Raw genomic sequence first — 15481 nt, forward strand, 5'->3', positions numbered from 1 at the left:
ACGTCCAGGATGGAGACGAGCAGGCCCAGGGCTCCCTCCGTAGTGTTTTTGGGGAATTGTGGGGGAGACGAAGCCGGCTGGCAGAATTAGCGCTTCCACACGGAGACCAAATTTCACCCTTTGCTTGTTTTTCTAAGTTTCGTTGGAGAGAATGACACAAGAATATGACCCCCAGAGAAGCCAGAAAGCAGACCCCAAACCTCAGCAATCATGGCAATTTCCCACCGGGCGGCCTGTGGAAAGACAAGTTGCTAAAAGCAAGTGGTCAGAAGGGTCAGCACCCGGGCAGGACTCCCTGCCGCCGGGAGGTGGTTTTCCCACGGCCGTGGGTCTATTTCTGTTTGTAAACTCAACACGCCTCCCTTCTCTCCATGACCCGGGAGCATATCCATGTCTGTTCCCCAGAGACTATCTTGAGCAATCCCGCCCCCACCACCACCACCAAACATCATGGAATAAAAACTTGCATTATTTTTAGAAGAAACAAAAATACATACTATGCTCCTACATGCTCCCCAGCCTTGAGAGAACCCGGAGGCAGCTGCCTCAGTTGTGACTTGAAGCTGAACGGTTGAAAAACTGTCTACACAGCCAAAACCGGTTTGGCTCAGTGGATAGAGCATCGGCCTGCGGACTGAAAGGTCCCAGGTTCGATTCCGGTCAGGGGCATGTACATTGGTTGCAGGCACGTCCCCGGTGGGGGTTGTGCAGGAGGCAGCTGGTCGATGTTTCTCTCTCATTTGATGTTTCTAGCTCTCTATCCCTCTCCCTCTCTATAAAAAAAATCAACAAAACATATATATATATATTAACTATTTTCATTTTTATGTCAAAGCAATGGACATTTCTGATTCCCACCCCAAGCACTCAGATCTTCTCACTTGGTGTGTCTCCCAAAACTTGATCCTTTCGCCAGTCATTTAACCGGTTGTTGTCCCAAGATATCATCGCTTTGAAACCCTCCGGGCAGACACGGATACGGGGTCCACGGGACCCTCTAGAAATAGGTTCAATCTAGAGTTTCCAGAAAGGTGAGAGCTAAGGTTAGACTTGAACCAGGCCTTCCGGGTTCCACAGACCTTTAAGGCTACAGGAGGTCACCTGGCCAGCAGGGGCCGGGACAGGAGAGTTGGGAACACAGACTATCGGTCTGGGCTGTCCTCACAGTGTCTGTCAAGTGGGGGGCGGGGGGGATGTCTGTTAGTGTTCCAGGGGGCCACGGAGCTGAACAGGGTGTGTGTGAAGATGGCAGATCCCCAGACTGCACATAATAACCTCCCAGCAGGAGCCGGGGCAGCTGGGAACCCAAGCCTCAACCGGGGAGACTGACCCCGGCCCATCCCCTATCCGCCCGCTACTCCTGAGCAACATCATGAAGTACAAGAGGCAGTAGCAGTTACACAACCCTACCCTCTCCCTCCTCCAGCCCACACCCCAAACATCCCTTAGAGTGGCTCCTCCGTTAGCAAAAAAAGGTCCCGTCTCCGGGCCCCCCGATGGCATGGCTCCGGGCCCCCCCGATGGCATGGCTCCGGGCCCCCCCGATGGCATGGCTCCGGGCCCCCCCGATGGCATGGCTCCGGGCCTCCCCGATGGCATGGCTGCGGGCCTCCCCGATGGCATGGCTGCGGACCTCCCTGGCGCCCACGGGGAAGGAGCCCACATCCTTTTGGCAGAGCCGCCGGGAGGGCGGGCTACGAGAACGTTGCTCCATTTCCTCCTCTAGCAGGATGTGCGATGTGGAAAGACCTTGCTTAAAACTTCACCCCATGGGCCCAGGGAGGCAGGCTGGGGCGGGAGGGCGGGGGCTCCTGGGTCTGAGGTGAACTCCTGGCAAAAAAAAAGCCCCAAACAGGAAGGCGAAGGGGCTGGCGATTCTCTGCCTGGCCTCACACGGGGCGTAATTCCAGAATTCAACCCTGGATCGGGGGCACCAGGGATCAGCCAACACAGTGCCAGGGTCGTGGAATTCTGGGGAAACTCAGAAGGCACTTCGGGGTCCCCAAAGCCCGGGGGCGGGGGGGTTCTGTCCCCCCTTATCCCTTCACAATGGGTGAAGCTGCTTTAATACTGTTTGCACAGACAGAGGATCTGCAGGCCAGAAGGGAGGGGTCTGCCAGGGCCAGCGTCACCGCCCCAGCCTGGGGCCTTGAGATCAGAGAGGGACGGGCAGGCTCGGGATGGGAGCGGGGGACCCTGAGCAAGGAGCCTCCTTCCGCTCCCGAGGATGAGCTCGGAGAGCCCGCAGGGCGTGAGGAGGAAGGCTGACCCCCTTCAGCCAGCTCCTGAGCTCCAGACGACCAATGCCCGGCACGGAACGGACGTGGACAACGGCTCGAACCCAGAACGTGGTTTGAACCCAGAAGGCACTGTGGAAGCCCCACAGGCTGCCGGGCGCCCCCACGAAGACGCCTGGGAAGCAGGGAGCGCGTGCAGGTCAGCACCCCCAGACCCTCCTCTAACGCCGTCCCCAGGGTCAGGAGCTAGCGACCGGGAGCTGCCTGGGCAGCTGGCGGCGGCGGTGAGAAAACGGGCCATGCGGGCAGTGAGGGGCAGCAGACAGCTGACAGAGGGGGGAAGGGGGCGCCCTGAGCTTGGAAACAGCCCTTGTGGCTCATGCCGCAGTCACACTGCCTGCCAAGGCAGGCGGGGGTGGGTGGGGGCGGGGTACCACCTCTAGCAGCTACAGCTGCTGGGCTGGGGAGGTGGGGCATCCCCCAGGGCGGGGCCTTTGCCGTTGCTGCCGGGGCTGGAGCTGGGGTCCAGGGACTCGTTCATCTTCTCACAGATGACATCCACCAGCCGCTCGAAGACTTGCTTCACGTTGATGTTCTCCTTGGCGCTGGCCTCGAAGAACTCGAAACCTGGGCGGACATAGTGGGGACACCTGTGAGACGCGACGAGGCACGGGCTGGGCCGTGGCATCATCCAGAGCTGGGTTCCAAGCCCACGTCTGTCTGTTCTGCGGCTACGGGACCTTGGCTGAGTGCCTCAGTCTCTCTGCACCTCAGTGTGCATGTCTATACAATGGGAATTATGTTAATAAAAACCTGCGATAGTCCTGGCTGGTTTGGCTCAGTGGCTAGAGCATCGGCCTGTGGACTGAAGGGTCCCGGGTTTAATTCCCATCAGGGGTGCATGCTCGAGTTGCAGGCTCAATCCCCAGTGGGCTGTGGGGGAGGGGAGCAGGATGCAGGAGGCAGTCAATCAATGATTCTCTCTCACCATTGATGCTTCTATCCCTCTCCCTTCCTCTCTGAAATAAAAAAACAAACAAACAAAAAACCTTGTGATAGAATCCCTGCTCTGAACTACCCTAAGAACCTCTTTGTCCCAAGGCAGTGGCTGCAGGAGTCCAGGTAGTAATTTTCTGGTGCCTAGAGGGACAGGTACCCACGGGTGGCTTCGACTTACCTGACATGGAATTGTACCGCACAGGGAGGTCCCGCAAGGGGGCCCACAACACTGGACATGTACATGGACTCTAGCAATGCTCTGGAAAATGTGCTTCCGACCAAGGAAAGCAAAGCTGAAGACGGGCTTCAGCCTGGGGCTACCAGTCTGCAGTTGCTGTCGGGTTCCCCAGTGTTTGTGGGGAGTGTGTGGTAAGTAGTTCCTGGCCGATAGAAGGCACTAAAAATGGTAATGGTGATGATGATGATGGTAATAATAATAATAGCCCTGACCAGTTTGGCTCAGTGGATAGAGCGTCGGCCTGCAGACTGAAGGGTCCCAGGTTAGATTCCAGTCAAGGGCATGTACCTTGGTTGCGGGCACATCCCCAGTAGGGGGCATGAAAAAGGCAGCTGATAGATGTTTCTAACTCTCTATCCTCTCCCTTTCTCTCTGTAAAAAAAAAAATCAATAAAAATATATTTTAAAAATAAATTAATTAATAATAATAATAATAATAATAATAATAATAAAAGTGCTTATATAATGCTTACTATGTGTCAGGCACTTTTCTAAGTGCTTTGCATAAATAAACATCTTTAATGATGCTCTGAGGTTCATCCTATTATAACCCATTCTATAGATGAGGAAACTGAGGCACAGAGAAGGAAATTCGCTTATTTAAATTCACATCGGTAACACCAGGCTGCCTTGCTCAAACAACAGTTAACATTAAATAAATATTCTAATGTAATAAAAAAAAGAATCATAAATATTCCTGCTGCACCACCTTGGGTCTCGGCTGGCTGGCTCCTTCCGGGGCGGGAGGCTGGGAGGCAGCTCTGAGTATATTCTCAGTGGCTGTCATGACTTGTTTGCCCTCCCAAAGGTGGGAGGCGGAACAAATGCTTTGCTTAAGGCCTCTCAGCTACAAAAAGCAGCCAGCCGGCCTGAAAATCACGGGTACATGACGACCCTTCCCGCACCCCTAAAAGTTTGGTTAAGGATCTGGCTGCAGGGAACTATCCCTGAGAGGTCCCCGATGTGTTCCCACCTGCCACACCCGCCAAGGTGGGCCAGAAATGCAAACCAACACCCGCCACATTACACACAGCACAGGGTAAACGGGCCTCTGCCCCAGCACTTGTCATGCCGCACTATAAAATGTAATTAAGCCGAAACCAGTTTGGCGCAGTGGATAGAGCGTTGGCCTACGGACTGAAAAGCATTTACCTTGGTTGCAAGCACATCCCCAGTAGGGGGTGTGCAAGAGGCAGCTGATCAATGTTTCTCTCTCATCAATGTTTCTAACTCTATCCCTCTCTCTTCCTCTCTGTAAAAAATCAATAAAATATATTTTAAATTTTAAAAAATGTAATTAAATAGTTAGGTGTGTAATTATAGGCTCCCTATCCATCTCCGCTACTAGACCACCAGCTCCAAGAGGGCAGGATTTCTGTCTGTCTTGTCCACTCCGCAGCCAGTGCCTGGCACAGAGCAGGCATTAGGGAACCACTTGCTCAATGACAGGATGGATGGATGGATGGATGGATGAATGAATGAATGCTAGAGGTAGGATATGAACTCAGACCATATCATCAATGGCACCCCACTGTCTTCCTGGGCAAACCTGGCCTTTTCTTCAAATGTGTGTGGCTTCTCTCAATCTGGATCCTTTTTTTTTTTAAAGTATTTTTTTCTCATCATAAATATTTGCTAGAGAAAGCTAGAACTGCTGAAAAGTATCAAGACAAATATGAAAGCCATTTGTCATTTATCACCCAGAGACAATTACTATTGATGTTTTGATATTTAGCTTTCTACTTTAAATATATTTATTTTATTTTATTTTATTTTATCAATATATATTTTATTGATTTTTCACAGAGAGGAAGAGAGAGGGATAGAGAGTTAGAAACATCGATGAGAGAGTATCATCGATCAGCTGCCTCTTGCACACCCCCTACTGGGGATGTGCCCGCAACCAAAGTACTGTACATGCACTTCACTGGAATCAAACCTGGGACCTTTCAGTCCGCAGGCGGACGCTCTATCCACTGAGCAAAACCGGTCCTGGCTAGCTTTCTACTTTAAAAAATACAAATACAGCCCTAGCCAGTTTGGCTCAGTGGATAGACTCTATGCGTCTGACTGTGGACTGAAGGGGCCCAGATTCGATTCCGGTCAAGGGCACCTGACTGGGTTGTGGGCTTGATCCCCAGTAGGAGTCCTGCAGGAGGCAACCAATCAGTGATTCTCTCTCATCACTGATGTTTCTCTCTCTTCCTCTCCCTTCCACTCTGAAGTCAATACAAAATTAATTTAAAAAAAACACAAATACATAATTGTTGGGCTTGGGTTTGTAGGTTGTGTGTATGAGGGGGTTAGTTTGGTTTCCTTTCTTTCTTTTTTTTTTTTTTTTTTTTTTACAAAATTGGGATTAAATTCCATCTTCTGCTTTGTCCTCTGGCATTTTAAACTTAATGACAGAGTGGGAAGTCCCCCCTCAGCCCTGGCACTAGATGTCTCTGCAAGAAGGTGTGGGCGACACCCACAAGGACACTAGCCCACGATAGGACTCCCCAGGAAGTGAGACCAGGCTAGAGTTCCCAGAAAGCACCAGGGCCAGAGGAGCGGGTAAAGGACACCCCGAGGGGGCAAAGAGCCCCAAACCTCGAGTGCAAGATGTCCCAGAGAACAAAGACCCCGTTTCTCCAACAAACGGATGGCAAGAAAAGAGAGGAAGGGGACCAGGACAGCCCAGGGGTCCTTGGGCTTTTTCTGTAAAGGGCCAGATTGTAGGTATTTCAGACTTGGTGGGCCATAGTGCTTAGAGTTTTCTATGCAAGCATCAACAATAGTTCACGGTCATGCCAGCTAGCGCTGAGATGCAACCTACTCGTGTGCCGGACGCTGTTATAACTACTTCACACGTCCTAACTCGTTTGGTCCTCAGTTATCAGTGAGGTGGGGCTGTTACTATCTGCAGGTGACACATAGGGACATGCAGACCCAGAGAGCTGGAGTCACCGGCACACGATCCCAAAGCGACTGAGAAATAACACAAGTTAATGTTCAACCGAGGCCAGCGTTTGCCTATTTAATCCTCCTAATAGCCCTACGAAGTAGACACGGTTTCGCTTCTGTCTCCCAGGGGAGAAATGGAGCACAGAGGGGAGGCTCTGAGCCCTCGGTCACACAGCAGTGGGCTGCAGACTGGGACTGTATCCTCCCAGAGTTCCTTTAGGCAAACGTAGGTATATGTTCTTATTCTCATCCTTTTTATACACTAATGGGGGGGGGGGCCCGGGGGTCCCCCTCAGCCCAGCCTGCACCCTCTCACAATCAGGGGACCCCTCTTGAAATCTGGGACCACTGGCTCCTAACGGCTCACCTGCCTGCCTGCCTGATGCCCCTAACGCAGGGGTCCTCAAACTTTTTAAAGTGGGGGCCAGATCACGGTCCCTCAGAGAGCTGGAGGGCCGGACTATATGAACTACTAATTCCTACTGTAACACCTCGGCTGTGCTCACTGCCCAAAAAACCTGGCGGGCCGGATCAGACTCCTCTGCGGGCGGCATGTGGCCCACGGGCCGTAGTTTGAAGACCCCTGCTAACGGCTCCCCTGCCACTGTGGCGTTGTCCAGAAGGACGTCCGGCAGACATCCGGTCTTATTAGCCTATGACCCTTTCATCAGTATAGATGCAGGCCTTGGCCCACTCCAGAATGCAGGCCAATTCCGGCCCACGGCCTGTTTGGTAAATAACGTTTTCCTGGCAGTCACACTCACTCGCAGGTGTATCATCTATGCCTACTTTCAGACAGAAGTGAATCGCTGTGAGAGACCCTACGCCCAAAGCCATTTCCTCTCTGGCCCTTTAAGCAAATGTTTGCCGACCGCTGCCGGCGCTAAAGGAAGCAGCCACTGTTCTGCAGTTTGCTTTTGCCTCTGAGCCACAGCTCCCAGGAGCCTCGCCGTACCTGCGGCCGCGCCGCGTTTTGCCACGTGAACATGCTTTCTGTTCTGTGGCTTCCTCCTCTGGGAGACACCTGGGAGGCTGCCAAGGTTTCCCTGCCACTAGCAGCTCTGGAATTGGACATACGCGCCGCCGCTTCCCACGTGGGTGAGGATGTTTGTGGGATAAATAAATAAAAAAGACCGTCCAGAGACAGTCTCCTGAGGCTGCGTTCCTAGGGGGGACAGCAGTCAGGGAGGGGGGTCGATGGGGGAACCCCCTGGAATGAAGTGGAGAAGGTGGCACACACGTGGGCGTTTCTCTGGCCAGACCCTCAAAGAGCAGAGGGTTGGAGACTGTGGCTGGACCCGGGGTCTGAGCGTGAGGACAGGGGCTGGTTCTGGGAAGGCCAGGGCCCACGGCCCAGGCTGGGCACTCACCGAGGTCATCGGCGAGCCTCCGGCCGTCCTCCTCGAGTACCACACGCTCATCCTCCAGGTCACACTTGTTCCCCACCAGGATGACCTGCGCGTTGTCCCAGGAGTACGTCTTGATCTGGGTGGCCCTGTGGGGCGTGAGGGCTGTCAGGCCCGCGATTTGGGGGGTGGGAAAGGGGGAGGGCCAAGGTCAGGGGACCAGCAGTCAGCAGGCACTCACCAGTCCTGCACGGCGGTGAAGGACTCCTGGTTGGCGACGTCGTACATGAGCAGGAAGCCCATGGCTCCCCGGTAGTAGGCCGTGGTGATGGTTCGGTAGCGCTCCTGTCCCGCCGTGTCCTGGGGAAACCGAGGGGTCAGCCGGCGAGGGGTCGCCGCAGGGCCCTGCCCTCACTGCCCCGTCTGATGGGAGGAGCAGGGCCTGCCTCTGCCGCCTCCAGTCTGGTGTGAGCATGGCCCTGAGCCTGAGGAACTCGCCGTCTGAGCGGCCAGTGCCTCTCACAGACTTATAAGCCCTTTTGACCTCATCTCCGAGAACCAACGTAATGACCACAATTAGGAGCCACTCGGGGTAGAGGGGACCAACCCTCTTGATGCACACACCTGGCGCTCGTTACCATGACAACTGTTACCAACGGCTGCACGTTGGGGGTGCGGTGGAGGGTGAGGGTGGCTCTGACACCTGGCAGGCTCAGTGGGGGCCTCTGGGCTCACCCCTGAGAGGTACCCAAACCCCTTTCCCATTAGCCTCCAGGGCTTCTAACCGCCTTGGGTGACAGCTGACTCCCCCTCAGACCTCACAGGGCAGGTGTCCTCTCATCCTGAGGAATCAATTCGCTACAGATAATTCTCCCCTTCTCTTCGCCTCTACTCCACGCCCCCTCCCCGCCTCGGGACCCCTCCCCACGGCCCTGCACCTCCCCGTGGGCGTCCCAGAGGGACCGCAGGCCCCCCTCGGCCGCAGAGCCGGGCACAGCGGCGGGCGCACCCATATCTGCAGCTTGATCCTCTTGTCGTGGCGGTAGACGGTCTTGACCTTGAAGTCGATGCCCACGGTGCTGACGAAGGCGGGCGTGAAGGAGTCGTCTGCGTAGCGGAACAGGAAGGACGTCTTGCCCACGCTGCTGTTGCCGATGAGCAGGAGCTTGAACATGTAGTCGAAGTTCTGGTCCGCTGCGTCGCGTGGGCTGGTGGCGGGGTCTCCAGCGGACGCCATCCTGGGGGGAAGCCTCCTGCGGGGGGAGGCCTGGAGCCCTGCCGGGAAATAGAAGACGGGTAACCCCGGTTCAAATCCCGGTCCTGCCACTTGGAAACCAAGCGACGACGCTCTGCAGGACGCAGAAAATGGGGACGTTTGGCAAATGCAAGGGTCCAGGGTGGGGGGCGCGTGGCAGCCTCCTCTGGCCGCGGAGGAACCAGACCCTGCGAAAGTGCAGGTGTGGACTTTGCCCCCTGGTGAGCAGCCAGTGTGGCCGGGGTGTGCGCTGGGGGAGGGGGCCTGCCAGCTGGATAGAGCCCCCCCCCCCTGCAGGCTGGGTGTTGACTTTGGCAGGTGTCAGCCACCGCCAGGGTGCCTACCCTGCCCCCCATCCAAGCTGAGCTTAACCCCTTCCCTGATCCCCAGGGGAGGGGATTAATCAGTAGGTTCAGCCCAGAGGTTGCAGGGATCCGGCCAGGGGATCAGCCCAGCTCCGGCCCGGCCATGGTTACTGCCACCTTCTGTTTGTCAAAGGGGCCGGGCCCGTATCGTTCTGGAGAGAGCTGACTCAGCCCGCCCCAGCCCCAGCCAGGGAGGCTGCTGGGGTGATGGTCCTCAAATACAAGGAAGCCACCTCGGCCACCTGGTAACCAAGAGCCCTGCTGCCGGGGCCACCACGCCTGGTCCTGTCCCGCTGGCATTGTGTCCCCACCGCGGGCTGCTTCGCCCGGCCCGGGACATGCCCCAGCCCTCGGGGCCGCCCCAGACCTCAGCTTCCCCAGCCGTCTGGCCACACGGGGAGTGAGGTTCCAGAAGGCCTGGGCGAACGGAGGGCACCCCAGCGGAGATACTCCCCGCAAAGCTCTTCCTCGTCTGCCCGTGGGGCTTTTCTCCACGTGAAAGGAGGACACAGCCGGCCCCCCTTTCTGCCCGGCCCTCGGCCCCACCCCGTGTTCCGGGAGAACGAGTTTGAGGGGAAGACCAGAGACAGGAAGCCTGTCCCCAGGCTGGGCAGGGCTGCCAGGCTGGGCCCCCGTCCCCGCCCCAGCCCCAGCCCACCTGTCCGCCGGCCCATCCTCCCTGGCCCCGCACTGGGCAAGGGCCCCCGGGCTGGGCCCCCTTTCCCTCCTGCCGGATCTGGAGGGGCCCAGCAGGTGCAGGGTGGCTCTGGAGCACCCCCCGCCCCCCATCACCATATGGTCCCATCTCCAGTTCCCAGCGGGGATCCGGGAGCCCCCGCATCCCAGGCACGTTCTCCGAGGAGCCCAGCTGGGTGGGGGCGAGGGGGGAGGCGTCCCCGCGGCCCGCCTTGGTCCCCCCGGGGCCTCCCCCGCCCCCCGGTCCCCCCCAGACCTGATGGGACGCAGAGGGGCGGGCGGGGCGCTCCCTCCGAGGGGGTCACCTCGAGCGGGTCGTGGCCCGCGGAGTCTCCGCCTCCGGACTCGCTGCGGCTCTGCCCTCGGCCGCCGCCGCCGCCCCGACCGCGACCGCGACCCCGATCCCGCCGCCGCCGCCGCCGCAGCCACCGGATCCCCGGGCTCCGCCCCGGCGGGAGGGAGGGCCGCTCCCGGGGGCGGGGGGCGGGGCGGGGCGGGGCCGGGCCCGGGCAGGACTCGCGGAAAGTGGGGAGAGGGTGGAAGCGGCACCCCGCGTGCAGAGGTCCGGAGCTCCCCCTGCACCCGCCCCGACTATACACTGCTTATAAAACTCCTACTGGGTGCAGAGCGATTGAGCGAGTGCAGGATTCTGGAGCCAGGTTCGAAGCCCAGCTCCACCGCTTTCTGCCCCTGTGACTTTGGAGAAGTTCCTTAGCCTCCCTGGGCCTCAGTTTCCCCAACAGTCAAATGGTTGAACACGAGAGTCTCCACCTCCCAGGGTTGTGCATGGGTTCTGGCCTGAGAATTAGTGTTTGTAATTGCAGTGCACCTGACCCCAGAGTGGGCTCGATCCCTTTGCCAAATACTCTTAAGGGCCCTTGGGATTCATTTCCACTTTATGGATAAGGAAACTGAGGCTCAGCCGAAACCGGCTGAAGAGTCCCGGGTTCGATTCCGGTCAGGGGCATGTACCTGGATTGCGGGCACATCCCCGGTAGGAGGTGTGCAAGAGACAGCTGATCGATGATTCTCTCATCGATGTTCCTAACTCTCTATCCCTCTCCTTTCCTCTCTGTAAAAAATCAATAAAATATATATTTTAAAAAAGAAAGAAAGAAAGAAAGAAAGAAAGAAAGAAAGAAAGAAAGAAACTGAGGCTCAGAAAGGATCAGCTCCTTGACCGAGGTCACACAGTATGGAAATTTGGCACATCCAGCCCTAACTGAGGTCCTAGAGGTTTTTTTGTTTGTTTGTTTGTTTTTTATGCTAGCAGGAGAGGATGTGCAGTGATAGCAGCTTAGGCTTTGCTGGTGTTCAAATTCCACCAACTCCACCTGAAGCCACTTGTTGAACATCTCTGAGTACCACTGCTTCATGAAACAGCAGATGCCTCTGAGGACTGCCTTGAGAAGGAACAAAAATGACATGCATCAGTCAGGAAGGAGTGGCATATGCTCAGTAACAAGCAGCCCCAAAACTTCAATGGCACCCAACATTTAAGGTGTGCTTCTCACACTGGTCATTGTGGAGAAGGGAGAATGTGGCAAATCGTGCACTGGCTTGTATAGTAGTCCTCCCTTACCCAAAGCTTCTTTCTGTGGGTCAACCGCTGTTTGAAAATATCAAATGGAAAAGTCTGGGGTAAACAATTTCTATGTTTAAAATTGTGTACCATTCTGAATAGCATGACAAAATCTTGCGCTATCTTGTTCCATGCAACCTGGATGTGAATCACCCGTGTCTACCATATCCACGCTGTGGACACTCCCCACCCATGAGTCACTTAGCAGCCATCTCAGGTATTAGACCAAACGTCACAGTGTCACAGTGCTGGTGTTCAAGTAACCCTTATTTTACTTAATGACCCAGCCCCGCCGCTGTTGTTCAGTGGTTCAGTGTCACCCCGTGCACCAAGAGGTCGCCAGTTCCATTCCCAATCAGGGCACATGCCCAGGTTGCAGGCTCGATCCCCAGCGGATGGTGTGCAGGAGGCAGCCAGTCCATATTGATGTTTCTCTCTCATGAATGTTTCTACCTTCCTTTTCCTTCCTTTCTCTCTCTAAAAAAAAAAAAAAAAAATTTAAACCCATAATTTAAAAAATAATAATGACCCCCAAAGCACAAGAGTAGTGATGCTGGCAATTCAGACATTCCAGAGAAGCCATAAAGAGCTTTAATTGAAAGGTATGTGTGAATAAGAAAAAAAAAATCATAATATATACAGAATTTGGTACTATCCATGGTTCAGGCAATCACGAGGTCTTAGAATTATCCCCCATGGATAAGGAGGGGACCATTATACCCTTCTCTCTCTCTCTCTCTCTCTCTCTCTCTCTCTCTCTTTTTAAATCCTCATGTGGGGATATTTTCCCATTGATGTTAAAAGAGCGTGGGGAAGGGAAGTAGGAGGGGAGAGAGAAAAACATCAACATGAGACACATAAATTGGTTGCCTCCTGCGCACATGCCCTGACCAGGGCTGGGGATCAAGCCTGTAACCGAGGTACATGCCATTGACCAGGAATCGAACCTGAGATCCTTTGGTCCAAAGGCTGACTCTCTCACCACTGAGAAAAACGGGCTAGGGTGTACCCTTCTCTTTGGAAATGACTGTTGGGGACTGTTTACATTTCATTGGCCAAAGCAAGACACATGGCCATCCCCAATTCAATGGGGTTGAAAATATGCTTGTCCCCTAGGGATCAGAACCAGCGATGGTTACAATAATATATGGTGCCAGCATGAGAATGATTACCTCCAGTGCCCATGTGTTGGCACACAGTGGGTGCTCAACACATGGGCACTGTGATAGGAAGAGCTTAGGGGCTGCAACAGCTAACACTCCAAATCACACCGGGAGTGTGAACGGAGAAACAGAGGCCCTGGCTTCCACTCTTGTCCACCTTTCCCCCTGCTTCCCAGTGGGAGAAAAAGGACAGCAGCCATTTCCAAAGATGGGTTTATTGAGATCTTGGGGCCCCAGCAGAGACGGAGTATCAGTGGGTGCTACAGGCTCTTAAGATTCAGGGCAAGGCCAGCCAGACAGAGCCCATTGCTCAGGAGGCAGCCCAGATTGCAAATGGAGGACAGGCCGTGGTAGCGGAAGAAGATCTGGCGGAGGGCGCTGTACTTGGGATCCTGCTCCCGCAGCTGGCGGTAGAGGTCCGGGCCCTGGTGGCGGCCTGGGACCTCCCCACCCAGGCCCTGCTTCTTCTCAATGGCCTGCAGGGCCCACATGGCCGCTGTGGTGCGATGCTCCAGCCAACGGGCATTGATGGTGGCGAGTGTGAGACTCAGGAACATCAGGCAGAGCTGTTGGAAGTAGTGGAAGGTGAGCCATACCTGGAAGAGGGGCCTTCTGCATCCTCAAGGTCCAGAGGGGCTGGGGGACAGCAGAGGGTCAAAGCCGGGCCTCCCACTCCTTCCACAACCCAGATTAGGGAGCGCCCCCCCCCCCCCCCACACACACACACACCAGAGCTCCAGGTCTAACAATCTGAAGCTGGCAGGAAAAGCTCCATATCAGCACCGCCTTTATCCCCCTCCCCCCCAAACCTTCTGAGCCTCCTCTTCTCTGACAGTCAGACTGGGCGTTTCCAGAATGCAGCCTTGTGTCCTCTTTTCCCACAAACTGACAGTATCTCAGAGCAGGACCTCTCTTCCCCAAATTGGAACCGCACAATAACTGCCCCCTCGTTCCCCCAAAAGAGAGAACCTAAGATAGGGTCCATCTCCTCTGTGGCCCCAGCCCAGATTCCAGAAGCAACCATTGGGCCCACAGGGAGTGAATAAAAAGCCCTTAAAGTGCTAGTTACCCATAACATACTCCAGTGTCTATGGGATTATTCTTGAAACCCCTGTCAGGCTTTTCCTGCTCACATCTGAGGAACACAATGAGGGCAGTGGGAGGGCGGGATAGAGAAATATGAGATGCAGGGAAGGTCCCTTGCCTGGTAACTGGGGAAATGCGTGGATGGGGGTGGGGGACTTTAAATTCCCAGTCAGGCTAGTTTTGAAACAATGAGCTGGGGTCAGTGCCCCAGCCCAGCTGAGTCACCCCAGCTTGGCAGCAGGCCCAACCAGAGGGAGGCGAGGGAGCAGCAGCCAGCAGATAGACAGGGGGGTAGGATAGACAGGGCTGCTGGGGATGGCTGTGCAGGCGGTGGACTGCTCACAGGTGTACAGAGCCCAAGCTTTGTATTCACCAGGAAGAAGGCACAGTTTTGTTGTCGCTTAATTCTCACAAAGGAGGGGCCGTAGGAGCTCAGAGGGGTACTGGGAAGGAGTCTTCTTCAGAGGGTAGTGAAGCCCAAGACTGCATACCTGGCTGGTCTCCCAGAATGTGAGCTGAGCCCAGGCGTGTTGTGGAAACAAGACGCAGAGGTTGATGAAGGCACAGCCCATAGAGATGTGAAAGTAGAATGGGAAGAGCTTGCTCTGCACGAGCCCGAAGGTATGGCGTGGAAGGCCTCGGAAAAGCAGGAAGCCTGTGGAGTGTAGGCATCCGTTAGGACACTCCAGGTCCTGCTCTCATTCCTGCCCCCGCCCTGGGTATTCATGACGTCCAGTACGAGGGTCCCTACCTGAGAAGAAGGTCACCCACATTTGCATGCCCCAGGCCCCGGACAAGACCAGGAGATGAACCACCTTAGTCAGGCTTGCCAGGTCCCCGCCTTCCTCCATCTTGCGGGCCTGGGAAGGAGGTACCGAGTGGCTCAGAGCTTCACCTTTGGCCTTCAGCCCCTGTGAGCCTGCGCAAGGCCGGGGTCACCAGGAGTAAGGGTCGGGCCCTGCGACACCCCGACCCCATCTCTCTAAATGTCAGCCCTCAAGATCTCAGCCTCTCTGGACCCCAACACCCATGCCACCTCCGACACCCCCAAGTTTCAGCCCCACCAGCTCAAGCTCGTCGCCCTAGATCTTCTGAGATCACCTCAGTGACTCTCAAATATCACGTCGGGGTCCAGTTCTAACAGCAAAGATCCTGCTTCCATAACAACATCCAGATATCTGTATGAAGGCCCCCCCAAAGCACCCCGGCTCCATCTAATCCTGAGAAACCCCCAAATCTCATCCCAGAGACATCGATCCCATCAATAGGAATCCGAACTTCAACCCGCAATACCCAGGAGTCCGAGACCAGAGGCCGATCTTGGGGGCCAGCCCGCTACTTTACTCCCGGGATCCTCACCACTTCTCCTCGTGGGACCAAGAACTCGTCCCGCCTCCCAGCTGAACCCGAAGCCAATCCGATCGTAACCTGCTGCCTTCTGTACCGCCCCCTTAGCTATCGACTAATCGCTTAGCAGAAACCTGCCTGAAGCCCCGCCCCCTCTCCGGGATTTTACTCAATTACGCGGCGGCTCCCAAGATCTGCGGAAGCGGGAAGGCGCCAATGAG

At 55.6% G+C, this 15481-nt stretch overlaps 2 protein-coding genes across 4 annotated transcripts; both read right to left on the minus strand.

Annotated features, from left to right (window-relative positions):
- Positions 1-804: 804 nt before the first annotated feature.
- On the minus strand, positions 805-10540 carry RAB3D (RAB3D, member RAS oncogene family). 2 transcript variants are annotated; one of them, XM_084883217.1, is made up of 5 exons: positions 10339-10540; positions 8776-9041; positions 8008-8126; positions 7791-7915; positions 805-2864 (listed from the first exon to the last, which is right to left on the minus strand). In XM_084883217.1, the coding sequence occupies exons 2-5, from the start codon at positions 9001-9003 to the stop codon at positions 2677-2679; spliced, it is 660 nt and encodes a 219-aa protein (XP_084739343.1). In that variant the 5' UTR covers positions 9004-9041; positions 10339-10540; the 3' UTR covers positions 805-2676. The 2 variants fall into 2 exon arrangements, with proteins under 2 accessions (XP_084739343.1, XP_084739342.1); XM_084883216.1 differs by having other exon boundaries at positions 10388-10537.
- Positions 10541-12968: 2428 nt separating this feature from the next.
- TMEM205 (transmembrane protein 205) lies at positions 12969-15358 on the minus strand. Of its 2 annotated transcripts, none has more exons than XM_084885789.1 (4): positions 15273-15358; positions 14665-14773; positions 14405-14568; positions 12969-13393 (listed from the first exon to the last, which is right to left on the minus strand). In XM_084885789.1, the coding sequence occupies exons 2-4, from the start codon at positions 14762-14764 to the stop codon at positions 13088-13090; spliced, it is 570 nt and encodes a 189-aa protein (XP_084741915.1). In that variant the 5' UTR covers positions 14765-14773; positions 15273-15358; the 3' UTR covers positions 12969-13087. The 2 variants fall into 2 exon arrangements, with proteins under 2 accessions (XP_084741915.1, XP_084741914.1); XM_084885788.1 differs by having other exon boundaries at positions 15207-15313.
- Between the last annotated feature and the right edge of the window lie 123 nt (positions 15359-15481).

Source organism: Pipistrellus hanaki (genome assembly GCF_964339955.1).
Source record: "Pipistrellus hanaki genome assembly, chromosome: 5".
Taxonomy (NCBI): Eukaryota; Metazoa; Chordata; class Mammalia; order Chiroptera; family Vespertilionidae; genus Pipistrellus; species Pipistrellus hanaki.